Source organism: Lissotriton helveticus, chromosome 3_2 (assembly GCF_964261635.1).
Source record: "Lissotriton helveticus chromosome 3_2, aLisHel1.1, whole genome shotgun sequence".
NCBI classification, from domain to species: domain Eukaryota; kingdom Metazoa; phylum Chordata; class Amphibia; order Caudata; family Salamandridae; genus Lissotriton; species Lissotriton helveticus.
Window position 1 is genome coordinate 26748789 of NC_136062.1, and position 15869 is coordinate 26764657.

Sequence of the window (15869 nt, forward strand, 5' to 3'; positions counted from 1 at the left end):
CCTGCGGCAGCCAGCGTGGAACATCAGCGAGGGGCCAGAAGCGACTCGGTGAGCATCGGGGCCCGAAGAAAGTCCTGACGTTGGGGCAGTCATTTGTGAGGCTGCCGATACGGGACCGGAGTGTTCCTGGGCCTCTGTTGTGCAGCATAGCCGAAGATGAGATTCACCGATAGGGGTGCGCGCGGGGGCCATCCCTCCACCCCCGCCGCCCCCTCTGGTGATAGTGAATACATGACTGCAGGGCCCCCCGGGAGCAGGTGAGCGGCTCGTTACGGTGGAGATTTTGGGGGCAAGAGTGCCCAGACTTCTGGATTGGTGAATCATTACACATATATTACCCAAGACCTGCGGGACAGAGACTTGCCAGTGAATTAATAGCAGGCCCCCTCCCAGACAAACAGGACACACGAGGGCCCAGTGCTTGGGGTGTGGGGGCCCCCTGGGACACTGAGAGACGTACGGCGCCCTCTGGTGTTTACAAGCCACTATTATAACACTGTCAATTTGCTTGATGTAGTGCCTTCAGTCAGGAAATCGTGACATACCCACGGAGAAAAGACTGGCCAAGTACCTTCATAGAAACACTGGCGCAGCCTGCCACACGGTAGAGGGGACTAGTGCTGTTTTCAGATTGGGGCCCCTATCTGGAAGAGTCACATGCAGCATATGTTTACCTGAAGGAAGGAGCCGCTTTTTTGAGAGTGTAGATTGTCGTCACTGGGAGTGCGGAGATCTCCTTACCCAGTCATTGATCTGTTGACCGGCCCCTCTTGATCGTCAGGGGAGTAGGGTGAAGCTTCGGAGTGACCAGCTGTCTTCTGGAGCAAGATTCCCCCTGTTACCGCGCTTGAAGTGATCTGGGGCTACCATGTCGACATCAAGAGGTAGTAAACCTGCGCAACAAAGTCGGCTGGATAAGTACACCCTTCCCAAGACCTCTATGCCTGATGTGTCCCCTGGTGGGAGAGGAAACACAGCGCAAGGAGAAGCAACACCGGAACCCACGCTGAAGGATGTCCTGGCAGCAATCGCAGACATCAAAACCTTACTAGAACACAAGATGGACGCCATCACGGTTGAGGTTAATCTACTCGGGCAGATATGAACAAAAATAACGAATGGGTGAAAAAGGTGGAGCTGAAAACTACGAGCCTAGTGGAAGATACCGCGGAGCTGCAACGGGAAGTCAGACTTGCAAACCTTTCAGAAATTCGCAGAATCCAAGCTGGACGACTATGAAGGACGTCTCCGTCGCAATAACGTGCGCATGCATGGGGTCCCGGAAAAATCAGAGGGGCAGTCTACAGATTTATTCGTGGAAGACCTTATCCTAAAGCACTTGCAACCCAAGGGGCTTGGGAAATTCTTCATGAACGAAAGAGCACACAGAGTTCCCGGGGGTCGGCCTAGATCCGGGGCACCCCCTCGTCCGATCCTAGCTAGGGTACTCAACTTTCGCGACCGGGATGTCATACTCCAATACGCCAGAACAGGACCACCCCTGAAGTACGAAAACGCTGACATCACATTTTTCCCGGACTTCACCCAGCTAGTTCAGGAACAGCGACGCTCTTTTCTGGGCATTAAAAAGGGACTTAGAGACAAAGGATACAAGTACGCCATGCTGTTCCCAGCCAGGCTTCGCATTGAAGCTGATGGTAGAGCCTGGTTTTTTTAACACCCTGAAGCGGCAGCAGAGTGGCTGGAGACTCGTTGATCTGGTGAAACATTGGGGAGGTGGTAAGCCTGGGTGGGGGGGGACAGATCATGGAGGGGCAATTTGAGGGTTGAATTATCACGTGCATTTTAGTGTATGTTCCTCCCGGCCTTCAACGTGAGACGTGCAAAGATTTGGGTGTAGTGCTGCTGACGCTCCTGGCGGGCCTTCTAATAGTTGGGGGGCACTTTAATGCAGTGATATCTGGTGAGCTCGACCGTCACCCCCCACGAGATATCAGGCTCACGCAGCGATAGCTTTATAACTTTCTGGAGGCGGTGGGACTGATAGATGTGTGGAGGACACACAACCCTGACAGAACCCAGTACACTTTCCGGTCGGGCGCCCACCAGAGTCTGTCCCGTATATACTATATCTTGGTCCCGGCGACACAGGCCTGTGATATCCGTTAAATTTGCCACCGAATCAGGGGCATCTCGGATCACTCTCCTGTCTGGATGTGACAAGTTCTGGGTCAGGCTAGTGTAGGGAGAATTGCCCCCATTAACCCGTGGTATCTGCGGAACCCCGACATACGACAACAATTAATCCAGACCACAAATCACTATTTCCTAGAAAATGAAGGATCAGTTAACTCTGCCCAGACGTTATGGGAAGCATATAAATCAGTGGTCCGGGGGGGAGGCCCTATCTCTTATCACAGGGAAGAAAAAAGAAAAGCAGAAAGAGTTGGTCATGGCAGAGGATGCTGTACTTAAACTAGAGGAGGAGCACATAGTAACCCCTGAAAAGTTGCACCTACTAAGCCTAAAACAGGATGAATTTAGGAGTGTAGCGACAGATAGAGCCAAGGCACAGGGGAGGGAGCTGCAAAGTAGACTTTACTAACATGGGGACAAGGCAGGAAAATTGATTGCATGGCTGGACAGGAAGGAATGGGCATCTTGTACCCGAGCTGACCGGCGTGGGTAAGGAGCCCATCACAGACCCACAACAAATAGCAGACCAGTTTGCAGATTATCAGGGAGTATACATAACAGAGGGAGAATACATGGAGGGAGACAACGTTGCCCTACTGCGTGACATTGTGCTCCCCTCCCTGGCTGAGGAGAATCGTGAATATCTGGAATTCGCCTTCTCCATTGACAAGGTTGCTCAAGCTGTGCGCGTGATTAAGTCCGGTAAGGCTTCAGGCTCCAATGGTATTCCGATGGAGCTATACAAGTTGAGACCAGACAAGATAGCTCCCTACTGGCACCCCATGTTCATGGAGAGCAGAGACGGGGAGATACTTGCTGTAGATCAGAGGATTGCTAATGTGGTGGTTATCTATAAAGAGGACAAATCAAAAACCCTTTGCAAGTCCTACAGACTGATATCGCTCCTCAACGTGGAACCTAAGATTCTTGCCAAAATGCTGGAAATACGGCTAGTTAAAGTAATCAATACCCTAGTGCACCCCGATCAGTCTGGCTTCATGCCTCATCGTAACACCGCCCTAAATCTACGTCGTCTCCACGGGGTGCTGGGTAGAGCTGGAACAATCTTAGAACCCGCAGTCCTGGTGTCTCTAGACGCTACCATGGCATTTGACATGGTGGTGTGGCCATACCTCTTTGCCATCCTGGAAAAGATGGGGTTTGGACCCCAATTTGTGAGCTGGGTCCGGTTGTTATATACTAATCCCTTAGCCCGGGTGGTCGTGAATAACCGTACAACGAGGACCTTTGAGCTGGGCCGTGGGACGCGTTAGGGGTGTCTGCTGTCGCCGCTCCTCTTTGCCTTGGCATTGGAACTGTTTGCGACCTAGATACGCAGAGATCCGATGATCCGTGGTATGCGTTGGGCCCCTGACTGGGAAGACAGAATTTCGTTATATGCAGACGATGTGCTGTTATATTTAACCACCCCGAGGGCCTCCTTGATATGCGTACTTGATATCCTCGCCATATTCTGCAGATATTCTGGGTTCACCATAAACTAAGTCAAGACTCTCGACAGGCTGTTTTATACAAATTGCGGCTGATGGCTTCCGATACCTCGGTATCTTTATAACTTTAAACACCCTGCTCCGATACACTTGTAATCTCCAGCCACCACTTCAGAGATTGAGGAGCAACGTTCATCACTGGAGGTCCTTGCCCCTCTCCCTACTTGGTAGGGCCGTCTTATTTAAAATGATGGCTTTGCCACGTTTTCTACGCCCTCCAGAATTCTATGGACCCAGTCCCCAAATCTTATTTGAAGGAAATAGAAACTCTGCAACAAACTCTTCTATGAGACGGGAAGCCCCGGACCGCATGCCTTCCTGAAATCAAGAAATATTATTGGGCAGCTCATCTGGCAGCGATAAATCAGGGAATGTATGGTCGCCCTGATGACCCAGGAAACGCCATGAATAAGTGGATCCTCCCAGGTGGGGATACTACGACAGAGCGCTTTACTCCAGACCCCGTAGATTCCCCCTGACTGATCTGACCGCACATTCAGTGCAAGTTCGGCATGAAGTGAACAAGCATCTGGGATGAGACCACAGGTTCATACAGGCCACTCCACTATGGCATTCCGAGCTGTTGGGGAACCTCTGGCACACTAAAGGGTTTCATAAGTGGGAACTAATTGGTATTTCCCTGATAAAAGACCTCTGGGTTGGAGGCACTGTTCTCTCGTTTGCTGCGCTCCAACAGCAGTATGAACTGGCTGGTACTGAGCACTATAGATACCTACAGGTCCGACACGTGCTCCTGACCCACTTGGCTGGTAGATCCTCCCTCCCCGAAGCATCTCCTCTCGAGGATAGGATACTAGATGGTCATCTTCCAGAGAGGTCTATCTCATTGATTTATAAAAAATGAATTAACAATATGGAGGACCCGCTACGCTCCCTCAGGGACAAATGGATTAAAGATGGAATCGAACTTGATGACGAAGACTGGCAAGCAGCAGTCTCCTCCCGGGGGAAGTGGCAGCCCAAGCTAGGCTGAGGTTGGTGCAGCTAAAAATTCTACAAGGAATATATATCATTGGACCAGATCTAGTATGGATGGGTAGATTGGACAATGAAGAGCGCAGAGGCGGATGTGGGTGCTTTTATCCATATAATATGGGAGTGTATGAGTATACAATCGTATTGGCAACTAGTGCATCGCACTATCCGGGATAGTTGACCTGCAACCCGAAACCTGCAGATGTATCAAACATTTGGGAACAGACAGACCTCACCTGCTATAACAGGCAATGGGCAACCCTGGCATTAATGATTGCCAAGCGAAATATAGCGCAAAACTGGGGGGCCCGCAAACCGCCGACACCAGACAAATAGGAAAAAGACCTGGATTGGTGCATTTTCAGGGAAAAGTCAGTATAAGTGGCCAGAGGGTGTCCTGGGAAGTGGAACAAGCTATGGGGGGGGCCTTGGAACACGTATAGGGAAAATATTTGTATCCCACCAGTAATTCAAAATGATGAAGAGACTCTAGAAACACCTTAACTGTCATGATTTGCATATTTGTGATTGATTTACTGTAACCCAGATCACAATATTGGAACACTTCTAATTTCTCGCTCTTGTTGTACAAAGATATGTAATGTCGATTTGTTTACAATAAAAAGAAATATTTTTTTTAAAAACAATGCCAATCGGTCTGGATTTAAAGGGTCTTATATGGAAGTATTAAAAGTAAATAGCATGGAAACGGATATGCATTTGTGAGGAAGCAAAAAACTGTAAAGTAATATTGGTGTGGGTTAAAAGGTCAGGTGACAGGTGCACCATCAAGCCAGACCTAAAAATTCATGTAGGGTAATGACTGCCCTCCTCTCATCTGAGCTGCTACCAGAGAAAAACACCACAACTGTTCTAGTTAGCTGAAACACTTTAATAGCATTCCAATGTCTTGCGTGTACACCTGAAAGTTTAAGCTTAAACAACTGGATAAACAGAATTATCACAGCTACACTGAGGGCAAGCTCTTTTGATAGGGAAGGTTTGTGCTTCCACAATTAACATGTACTCCTGGCTCTCACCTGGAGGGCACAGTCAAAGCCCCTCTCTAATGATGCTCACATACTTATTTGGTGACAGCTACGCTGTCAAGCCAGACTGTAAAAACCGATCCAATGTTTGAGTGGAAGCGGGCAGGCTTCCTCGTCATACTGAATATCACATGCCATGTAACAAGTCTTAAAAGATTTTTCCCTCACAAGACTATCTAGCCGTTGCCAACATCATATGACGTGACTGATCTCAAGCCATAACAAATGTTAATTGTGATATTCAACAACTGCCATCTGGGGATTGTGTTTGAATACTTCAAGGTAGAGGACCATGTGCTTATCCTGAACAGATACACAGTAGAACAAGCATTGGCATAGCCAATAGTTCTCGTTTTTGGGACCTTATAAGTATTAAGTTATGCAGCCAAATGTCCTTGGTGCAAAAACATTAACTGTTGCATGGTTAAACACTTATAAGATCCCAAAGGCGAGACCAATTGGCTACGCCAATGTTTGTTTAAGTAAGGGTCCAACTAAATCCCTAGGACAGCCTGCGCTGACCCTGAAGGAGAGAGGGTGGTCTGTACCACAGACAGCGAGAGCAGTGCCAGCGAGGCGTGCCTATCAAGTGCAACAGGTGCAGTTGCACCTGACAAGCGGTACTGAGGAACCCATTGCATAGCGCTTGCTGCTGTCATTTACTACCCAACATAGACAAAAGGGTGCCATTTCCTTGTTGGCATTCAATGGCTCCACTGGACCAACGCCCATAACACTGAACGTCGAAGGATGGTGGAAGGACACACTCGCTTATCTCGCATACGAAACAGGTGCGGCGGGTGCAGCAAGAGGACAAGCTTCATTTACACAAAAACATAAGGAGAGCACAGCAGCACAAGCTGAAGCATTGCTGTGCATTCACGTGCACCACAGTGAGGTTGCACAGCTGAGAACAACATCAAAATTACAGCGTTGTCAAGTGCACGTAGCGCTATGTGAATGGAATCACAATACCCTGCTACTGCTGAGGGGGGGCGTATGAGCCTGCGGGGGGCACCTTCCCCTGTTTGCTGTGCATCAGGGGCTAACCCTTTAGGTGTGCTTGTTGTGGCTCCAGTTTTTATGCACCTGCTACACCCTTATAAACTGCTTGTTCTGGTGGATTCGTGTCCTTGTGTGCTCATTCTATATCTGCAGATGTCTTTCGTTTTGTGTGCTTGCCGTGGACTCGGGATCTAGTTGTTGCTGTGACCCCTGGTGTGTCCTCTTTCAGTACGTGTCTCCTCTGGCGTTTTTCCCGTTTGCTGTGCCTGTGGGTGCTGGTTATGTCCACGCCTGCTTGATTTGTGTCTGTTGTGCCTGCAGGTGTTTGTCGTTCTGTGCTTTCTATGCCTGTTAGCTGTTTCAGTGCTTTCTATGTCCGATAGCTGTTCAGTGCATGCTCTACCTGTGTCTATTTGTCGTTTCTCGTGTCACTACCATCTCAGGTGATTGGTTTGTCTATGCTTGCAATCCCTATATGTGCCTGTTGCTTCTGTGCTGGGGGGCATCTCAGACCCCGTTTGTTCCAGTACTTACTGTGGGCAGATGCCTGTTGTTCCCTCGCTTGCTCTACGTCCAGGTGCTTGTTCTGCCCTATATCTATGCTTGATGTTCCTGTGCTTACAGGTGCATGTTTTTTTTGTTGCTCCATATTTAAGTGCTTGCCCTGCCCGTGTTTGCTAATTATTTCTTAAGTGGCCTCGTCCATGGGCGTTTGTTAATTCTGTCTACCTCTGCTCCCCCGGGGTTTCCTCAATAAGTGATTTATTTGTATTAATCTGTCTTTGCGCTAGCTGTACGTGTCGCTAGCTGTAGGTGTATACGCCGAGTGTTAAAGCTTTTCTACTCATAACTGGAGATGGATGGAACTTGAATTGGAGATGGACAGCCCAGGTAAAATCCCAAATTAAGAGATTATCGCTATCACACTGTAGTTTGAGAACTCCAAAGCCCTGCTTCAGCTACAGCTCGGCACCCTGTTGCAGACGTTCGCTGCCCGGGCGGAGGACTTCACTGCCTCGGTTCAAACTTCCCCAGCTTCGGTTCTGGCATTACTACCTGGTCTAGATTCAGGTCTCGGAGTGCCTTTCTCAGAACTTCACATCCTCCTATCAGTACTTTACTCTGCGCGGCTAAGGCAATCACAGCACAGGGTCCTACAGAGGGTGTGACGGACGTCTCTGCTGGTGCTGTGGTTGTTCGGTGGCTAGATACGTCAGCGGACAGTCAGTTGCAGCCGTCCCCGGGCAGAGTTTGCGGTTATCTCTCTGAGTGAGCGCGCATGGCGCATTTTGAATGAGGGCGCAGGGAGATGCATTGAGTAACAGTTAGAGCATAGACAATAACGCAGGTCACCTGCAGGAGTAATGATCTAGAGGGAAGACATGCATGATTTCGAACAAAGGAGATAGCCAAGTCATCTGTAGAGGCAGACAGCACAGGCACATTAACTAGTCGGGAGGCCCCAGACATCCAATGTCTTTGAGACTGTTGGTGACAACATAACAGCAGCTGCAGCAGAAGGTTGGCGCTTCTGTGACGTCCGCGATAATGATCGAGGCAGTGCTTAGTTTCTTTAAAAACAAGCGCGCGCCGAAAGAGGAGGAGGCAGCAGGGGGAGGGGAGAGAGGAGGGGGCCTGCGCCTGTTTCCCATGCAGGAGCGAGCAGGAACCATCTGTAAGCTCGCTCCCGCAAGGGAATCGCCAAACATGCATGCGTTGCCATTCAAAGCAATGCAACGCATGCACGTTTTTGGACTCCAAACCTAATCGATTTCAAGAGGTCTTTTGCCTATGTAGCGCATGCGCGCTGCGTAGGCGAGACTTAAAAACTAGGGGTGGATGGAATGTTTCATTCCACCCACGGAATTGGCAGAATTTTGGCCACTTCACGTTACTTTCTGATGAGGAGTTCTGGACAAATTCCACCAATTGCCGCATGGCGTAATTTTTCTGCTGCGAGGTTCTAGAATATTTGAGTGAGATTTGGTGTCCACTAGAGTGTTTTTTTAAAGTGGATAATTGCCGGCGTTCACGATCAGAAGGCCATCGCTTGAGTAGATTTGCTGCCACTCGAGTAGACTTTTTACTGGAGCAGCAACAAAACTAACTCAAATGGCTGAGCACTCTTGAGCAACGCATGGTGCCATTCCTGCAGATTTTCCAGCACTAAATTGTAGCACAAGCTTCATATTTTCTGCCTATTGGCAGAATTCTGCGGAATCTCTTAGAGTTTTTCTGTAACTCTGAGGAATTCCTCAGATTTCAACTCCACGAGTTCCGCCCACCACTAAGACAATCAATGAATCAAATAAGAAGAATCAATCCTTATTCTTATGAAACTTAAAAGAATTAGAGCAGCAACAATGAATGATGATCCCTTCTGATAGCTCCAATCTGCAAACAAGCACTGCTTCTAACTAACGCCACCAGCTGGTGCTCCAGATCAAATGGTCAAAGAGTTCCAGACTGACAGTTCAGAATGCTTCCAGAATGAAGAATCTGCATGAGTCATTTAAGAGTTATTTGAGTTGAGGGTCAGTTTACTTAGATTATTTTAGCCTCAATCATAGGGCAACACACCCTGGTAAATAAATTAAAATCTAGCTAGACTGGACTGTGAACGCTAGTGTTATATTCTAGACTTAACTAAAAGTGACTGTTTTTTTCATCCACTGCAGTTTTTGTTCCCCTTTAAAAAAATACAGGGCTGAAATTTTCTATGGCCAAGCCTTTATTATTTTCTTGTCAGTGAACTCTAGTATTTTAGGGAATCTTGCCCTGGAAATAATGCAAAAGTGCACAAGAACAATAATTAGCCAGAGTTACTGTGCCTTCCTTTTCTAACATGAAGTTCTCAATTATAGAGCACCCTAGGCACAGAACACATAGTTACTTCCTAAACACTATGTTCAGCTGCAGATCTACTCACACCTTAGTAACATAACAACCGTTTTTTGGTACACTTAAAACAAAAAAGAAAGTTTAGTAATAAAAGAATAAAAACTTACCATTCAGAGCATCTTCTTCGGGTGATCTATGAAAAATATATACAGTAATGTTTAGCTGCACATGACAATTTTTTCTTTATATGTTAACTATATGTATGTATTTTTTTGAGGTATTTACTCAATAATACTTCAATACTTTACAGATTCCACATTATTTGACACATTTACCTCTACAGTGACAGAAGAGATCAAAAGAAAAGGCTACGTACCTGCAGTAACACTATTTCTGATGGATACTTTATCTAAACGCAGATTCTTCACCTTTAAAATAATCCCCGATGTCAGATCAAGACTTAAAAAAGAAAAGAAATGACGTCAGCGCACAGGCGTGGCACCAGTATACAGCTCAGCATCGTCTCTACTGGGACTGGCACATGGGATTAGTCTAAAGGTGTGGAATCTGAGTTACAAATATCCATAATGTACATTTTTACAGATTTTAAGTCACTCTTCAGCATCACAAATTTCTTAATATACTGTAGCCTCCTTGGATCAAGCTTATGGTGGCAGGAACAATTTTAAGCCAGCAAAATGAAAAAAACACATTTCAATTGAAAACAAGTAAATGAAGGCCAGGGGGGAGTGACTAGAGAATCTAGTACGATCATAACACCCGCAAGGCACATCAATTAAAATAAGGAACACAGAGCCAGATGTACGAAATCACAAATTAATGACTGCTTAATAGCAAATTTTAAGAAGTTTAATATGAATGGGTTTCATTATCTATCAAATAAAGATTATTATTTTCTATTGAGTGGTTATGTCATATGTTTCAATGTGGGATTCTTTAAAATAAGATTAATCAAAATTCTGCATTTCAAAATATGAATCAGAAATAGCAAAAATTGTTGCGAGTCGCAAATTGCAGCCATTGCAGGGGCAGCTACTGATGACATCATAAAATCCATGAATTTCCCTGGAGAACTTGGAAAGGCAGAACCGTTGAGAAACTGGAAATAGCTAGTCAGAATCCACATGGAGGAGACAATAATAGCAGGAAGCGGAAAATAAACTTTAGTGACAGTGAATTTAAAGAACATGTTACTTCGGTAATAACCTTTCTGGTAGATACTTTATGTAACTGCTTAATCCTTAAATTGTGAATATTCCCCAGGTGTCAATCTAGAGCCGGAAACTTTAGAAGCAGTACTCTTGTGTGCCAGCAGATGGTGTTTTGAGGCTTGTGCCGATGTCGTTTTGTTCTGGAAGTGACGAGTGGAGCAGCACATACGTGCTGACCATGCGCTCTGATAACAGCTACTTTCTATGCTGTCCATGCACTCAGACACAGAGCTCCTAAGCAGATTGGCATGACCAGTGTGCTTATCTCTCATTTTGTGGCACTGTTAGATGTGAAAAGAGCTTAGTTTATAGAACGGGAAGTAAGAGGGTTGATGAAGAACCTGAAGTTCGATATGGATCCACAAGAGAGAAACGCCAGAGGCAGACTTGCTACAGAACAGAGGGCTTATTTAAATGCCAGCAAAGACTTGGTTGCTGGTACGAGGGTCATACTTAGCCCCCAAGAGTGGTTTTACTACACAACGTCACCGTTCTTCTAGATGGATTAATGATTTACACACACCAGATCCATACTTAAGAAAAGACTTCTGGAATACACTTAATTTTTGATGCCTGTCACTGTGTAATTATCACTGGAGCTCTAGAACCCATACCGGGTTGGAAATACAACCGGAATTAAGGGTCCATACATAGAGAGTATAGACCGGAAGAAGTCGCTGCGCACAACCATTAAGCGCGACAAAACATGTGTTGGCTAAGGATGTCAAGATTAAACTGAATTGACTTTCAGCGGAGGAACAAGCGTGTTTTTTGTTACTGTTAATAATATACATATAACACACTGTTCCCGTGTGCAAGGGATTGCTGCTTTAGTTTATCAGTGATTATCCACACGTTGGGGAGGAGGGTGGCTATCCCTACCCGTATGCACCACAATCCTAATTTTTCACAAGCAAACACCCACTGTGTATTTCCCAGGAGCACCATTACCCTATATAATCCACTATCCGAAAAGTGCCCATCTAGAGATAGTACGCTTTTGGATAGCCTGACCTTTCATGGCACCCACATAGCCAACGAAAAGCTGATTGTCCACCCGGAAATCTTTAGTGCCGTCAAGGCAGAAGGACAACGCATGCTTTGGGTCCAAACTGTGGAGTCTCTCTTCCTCCTTGGAAGGGTGCTGAGTTGGGAAAAAAGGAAGGCAGAGTGATAATTTGTCCTATGTGAAAAGGAGTAACTATTCATGGAAGGAACGAGGGTCCTGCCCTAAGCACCACTTTGTCCGGATGCACATAGAAGAAAGGGGGCTTGGAAGAAAGAGCCTGAAGCTCTCTTACCCTGTGAGCAGAGGTGATGGCAACAATTGATGGCTTGAGTGTCATAGCGTAAGAGTTAGGAGCCTGAGAGGACAGCTGAGAAGAGGCTCGAAGAGAGCGCACATAACATACGTTAAGACAGGTTTAAGTCCCACTGGGGCATTATAAAAAAGAGATGATGGAAAAAAATGAGTAATGCCCTAAAAGAGTCTATTTACAATACTGAACATTGAGCAAAGATGGCTGATCTGGTAGCCGAAGGTACGCAGAGATGGCCGCAAGATAGCCTTTAAGAGTGCCCAGGGCAGAGCCCTGCTGGGCCAAAGAAAGTATATACAAAAGAACCACACTGTTTGTTGCAATGCCACATGGCGGTGGTGTTGTCCGTGAACACCTGCACTACTCTTCCCCGGACAAAGGGAAAGAATGCCTTTAGTGCAAGATGGGATAGCTGGGAGCTCCAGAAGGTTGATGTGGAGCGCAGACTCCACCGGAGACCAGAGGCCTCTGACCTCCGCCTCTCCCATGTGCCACCCCATCCCAGAAGGGATGATTCTGTCACCACTGTATGTTCTGGTTGGGGAAGGGGGAGGTGGAGGGATCTGCCATTGACCCAATCCTGGTTTGTGAGCCACCATTGCAAATGCGATGCAGTGTACTCCGAGATCTGGACGTAATCTGACAGATTCTCCTGATGCTGCACCCACTGGAACTTCAGGTCCCACTGCAGAGCTCGCATATGCCATCTGGCATGATCGACTAGCAGGATACAGGCGGCCATGAGGCCCAGCAGCCTCAAGGTCATTCTGACCGAAACCCGGGATAGAGGCTGAAAGATCGGAATCATAGCATGAATATCTCGGACACGCTGTTCGGGAGGATAAACCCGAAACTGTGTCGTGCCCAAAACCGCTCCGATAAAGAGGAGATTCCGAGAGGGAATCAGGTGCGACTTTGGCACCTTGATGGAGAACCACAGCAAATGCAGGATGTCGGCTGTGTTCTGGAGGTGGGAGATGACTGCCTGGGGCGAGCCTGCCTTCAACAACCAGTCGTCGAGATAGGGGAAGACTGGAATCCCTGATCTGCGCAGATGAGCTGCAACCACCACCATCACTTTCGTGAACACCCGAGGGGTGCTGGTAAGGCTAAAAGGGATCACAGTAAACTGAAAGTGCTTCTAGCCTACCTTGAACTGCAGTTAACACCAGCGGGCCGGCAAGACGGGGGCAAATAAGCGTCCTGCAAGTCCAACGCTACCAACCAGTCTCTAGGGTCGAGGGCAGACAAGACCTATGCGAGCGTCAACATTTTGAACCTCTCCTTCCGGAGGAAGTGCTTGACGTTCCTGAGATCCAAGATAGGACGCAGGTCTTTGTCCTTCTTGGGCACCGGAAAGTAGTGGGAATAGCACCCACAACCTACTTTTGGGAATGGAACGCGCTTGATGGCCCCCTAGGCCAAGAGGCCCGAAACTTCCTGTTGGTGAAGGGCAGGTGATCCCCCGACATGTGATGGTACTGAGGTGGCATGGAGGGAGGGGTAGCCTCAAAGAGGAAGGAGTAGCCCCTTTGGACTATCTGTAGAATCCACCTGTCCGACGTGATGGTGCGCCAGTGGGGGAGGTGATGGGGGATCCTGCCGCCCACTGGCGTTTGGTGGCCTTGGAAGGTCAGGCTAGGAGGGTTTGGAGGCTGATGCAGAGGGAGCTGAGGTGGACTAGCCCGCAGGCTGGCCCCCAGAACCACGCTGGTTGTTCCCACGTGCCCAGCCACGCAGGGGCTGAACAGCTTGCGCCGGCCTGTGGCTCTGGGCGGGACGTAGCAGGGACCCTTTCCGTAGCCACGAAAGGGATGAAAGGCAGACTGTGCAGGGCGGGTGGTGGAGAGGCCCAAGGACCTGGATGCGGCTCGAGAGTCCTAGAAACGCTCTAGCGCGTTGTCTGCGTTGTCACCGAAAATGTGATGGCCATCAAAGGGCATGTCCATAAGTGTGGATTGTACATCCCCGGAAAAACCAGTCGAACACAACCAGGAGTAGCGCCGGAGTGCTACTGTTGTTGCAATCGATCTGCCCAGTGTGTCCGCAGTGTCCAGCCCACAGTGAATTGTAAACTTTGCTACATATCTCCGCTCTGCGACAGCACGGGAGAGCATGGCCCGGGCCTCCTCCGGGCACTGAGGCAGCACTTGCACCACCGTATCCCACACAGAGTGGGAATAACAGCCCGACAGACATGCAGTGTTTACGGACCACAGTCCTAAGCTGGAGGAAGAAAACATCTTCTTACCTAGTTCATCCAGCTTCTTGGTTTCCCTATCAGCGGGAGATGTAGGGAAAGGTGCCCATGGACAAAGAGGCTTAGACCACCAAGCTCTCTGGGATAGGGTGCTGGGAGAGGAAAGTGAGGTCACCCGGGGCCGGGCAGTGGCATCGGGCAACTTTCCTATCCACAGGAGTGTGAGAAGTTGGCCTAGTAGTATATGATGTCCACTATTCTAGTGGGCACCTTGCACCAGTCCAAAAGATCCTTATTGATGGTAGGTTATAAAGTCAACCTTATAGAAAGCTATCCTAGTGGTGGCTGTGGAGAGCAGCCTTCAGGCTACGACTTGGAGACGAGTTAAGCAAGTTGTTTTTACCAATTATAATCTCTTGAATGATCAAATGAAAGCACACCACACAAGGTATATATCAAATATATATGTATTTATTCTAAACACAACCCCTCTGGACTTTTTATGAGGTCAGAGGTAAAAGTACAATACAAGGAACTTAATTAGCATACGATAAGTTGCATAGTATACGTTATGCCCTAGGGGCCTGACAAACCATATACTAAAATAGTGGTATAAGAACCACGAGTGAGTTAGAAAGCAGGCCTAGGGCCTGTGGAATCGCTGGGGCTGCCTAGAACCACCAAATGTTAGGATGTAGGAGGCCCAGGGGAGACGTGTGCAGTGTCTAAACACAGCCGATGGTTACCATTGACTTTCTATGGAGAACGAACAAGTTACAAAGTTACAGTTTAAGGGTACTTCTAGGTGAAATATGATGGAACCCTTTTCCACTAGGACACTTCGAGAGTCAAGACCTACAGTAGCACCGGAGTACTCGTGTTACCTCTCCCAGGGAAGCCGGGTGCATAGGTGTCTTTTGGTGTCAGGTTTTGTCGTCGATTCCATGGAGAGCTGCGAAGAATTGCTGCAGGTGACCAGAGGAAAAGTGTCCGGGTGGATCCAAGGGTGGACCGGAGATGTGAGGAACCTGAAAGCAGAGGAGACAGAGTCTGGGTCACTAGCCAGTGACTAGGATGGCGATAGGAAGATGCCAGCCGATGTCGGGTGATTTCAGGTGAGAAGGTGAAGCTTGTCTCTTCAGCCACGAGGACCAGGAGGCGTCGACAATGACCAGGATGCGTCGACAATGACCAGGAGCTGGACTCTAGTGTCCCACGAAGGATCTAGTTGACTGCGGTGCCGGTATCCGGAGTGGACCCAACAAGCCTTGGCAAACGCAATCCACGCAAGATGTCGAGATGGGCCTCGGTGCAGACCAGCAAGGTCTGAGTTGGAGCAAGCCTGGAGCAACCAGGAAAGCTAAAGAAAGTGAAGATTGGTCGTTGTGGGGGCTCACTAGCCAATGGACTAGGAACCGCGAAGACGTGTCGAGCTGAAATGCACAAAGCGGGTCCACAGGACACTCATGGAGTGTGGGCCTCTGAGCTTTGGTGCAAAAGGTGCTCGGGGCAGGGGCTTCAAATAAGCAAATGCACAACTTCGGGATTCCGCGGGAAGT

General features: G+C 48.1%; 1 protein-coding gene across 1 annotated transcript in view; it reads right to left on the reverse strand.

The window, feature by feature from the left end:
- The window catches only part of LOC144826435 (transient receptor potential cation channel subfamily M member 7-like), a 2236140-nt gene that overhangs the window by 376791 nt on the left and 1843480 nt on the right, over window positions 1-15869 (reverse strand). The window contains exon 31 of the mRNA XM_078684762.1: window positions 9727-9752. Within this exon, the coding sequence (XP_078540888.1) occupies window positions 9727-9752 (26 nt within the window). The remainder of the gene's footprint in view (window positions 1-9726; window positions 9753-15869) is intronic.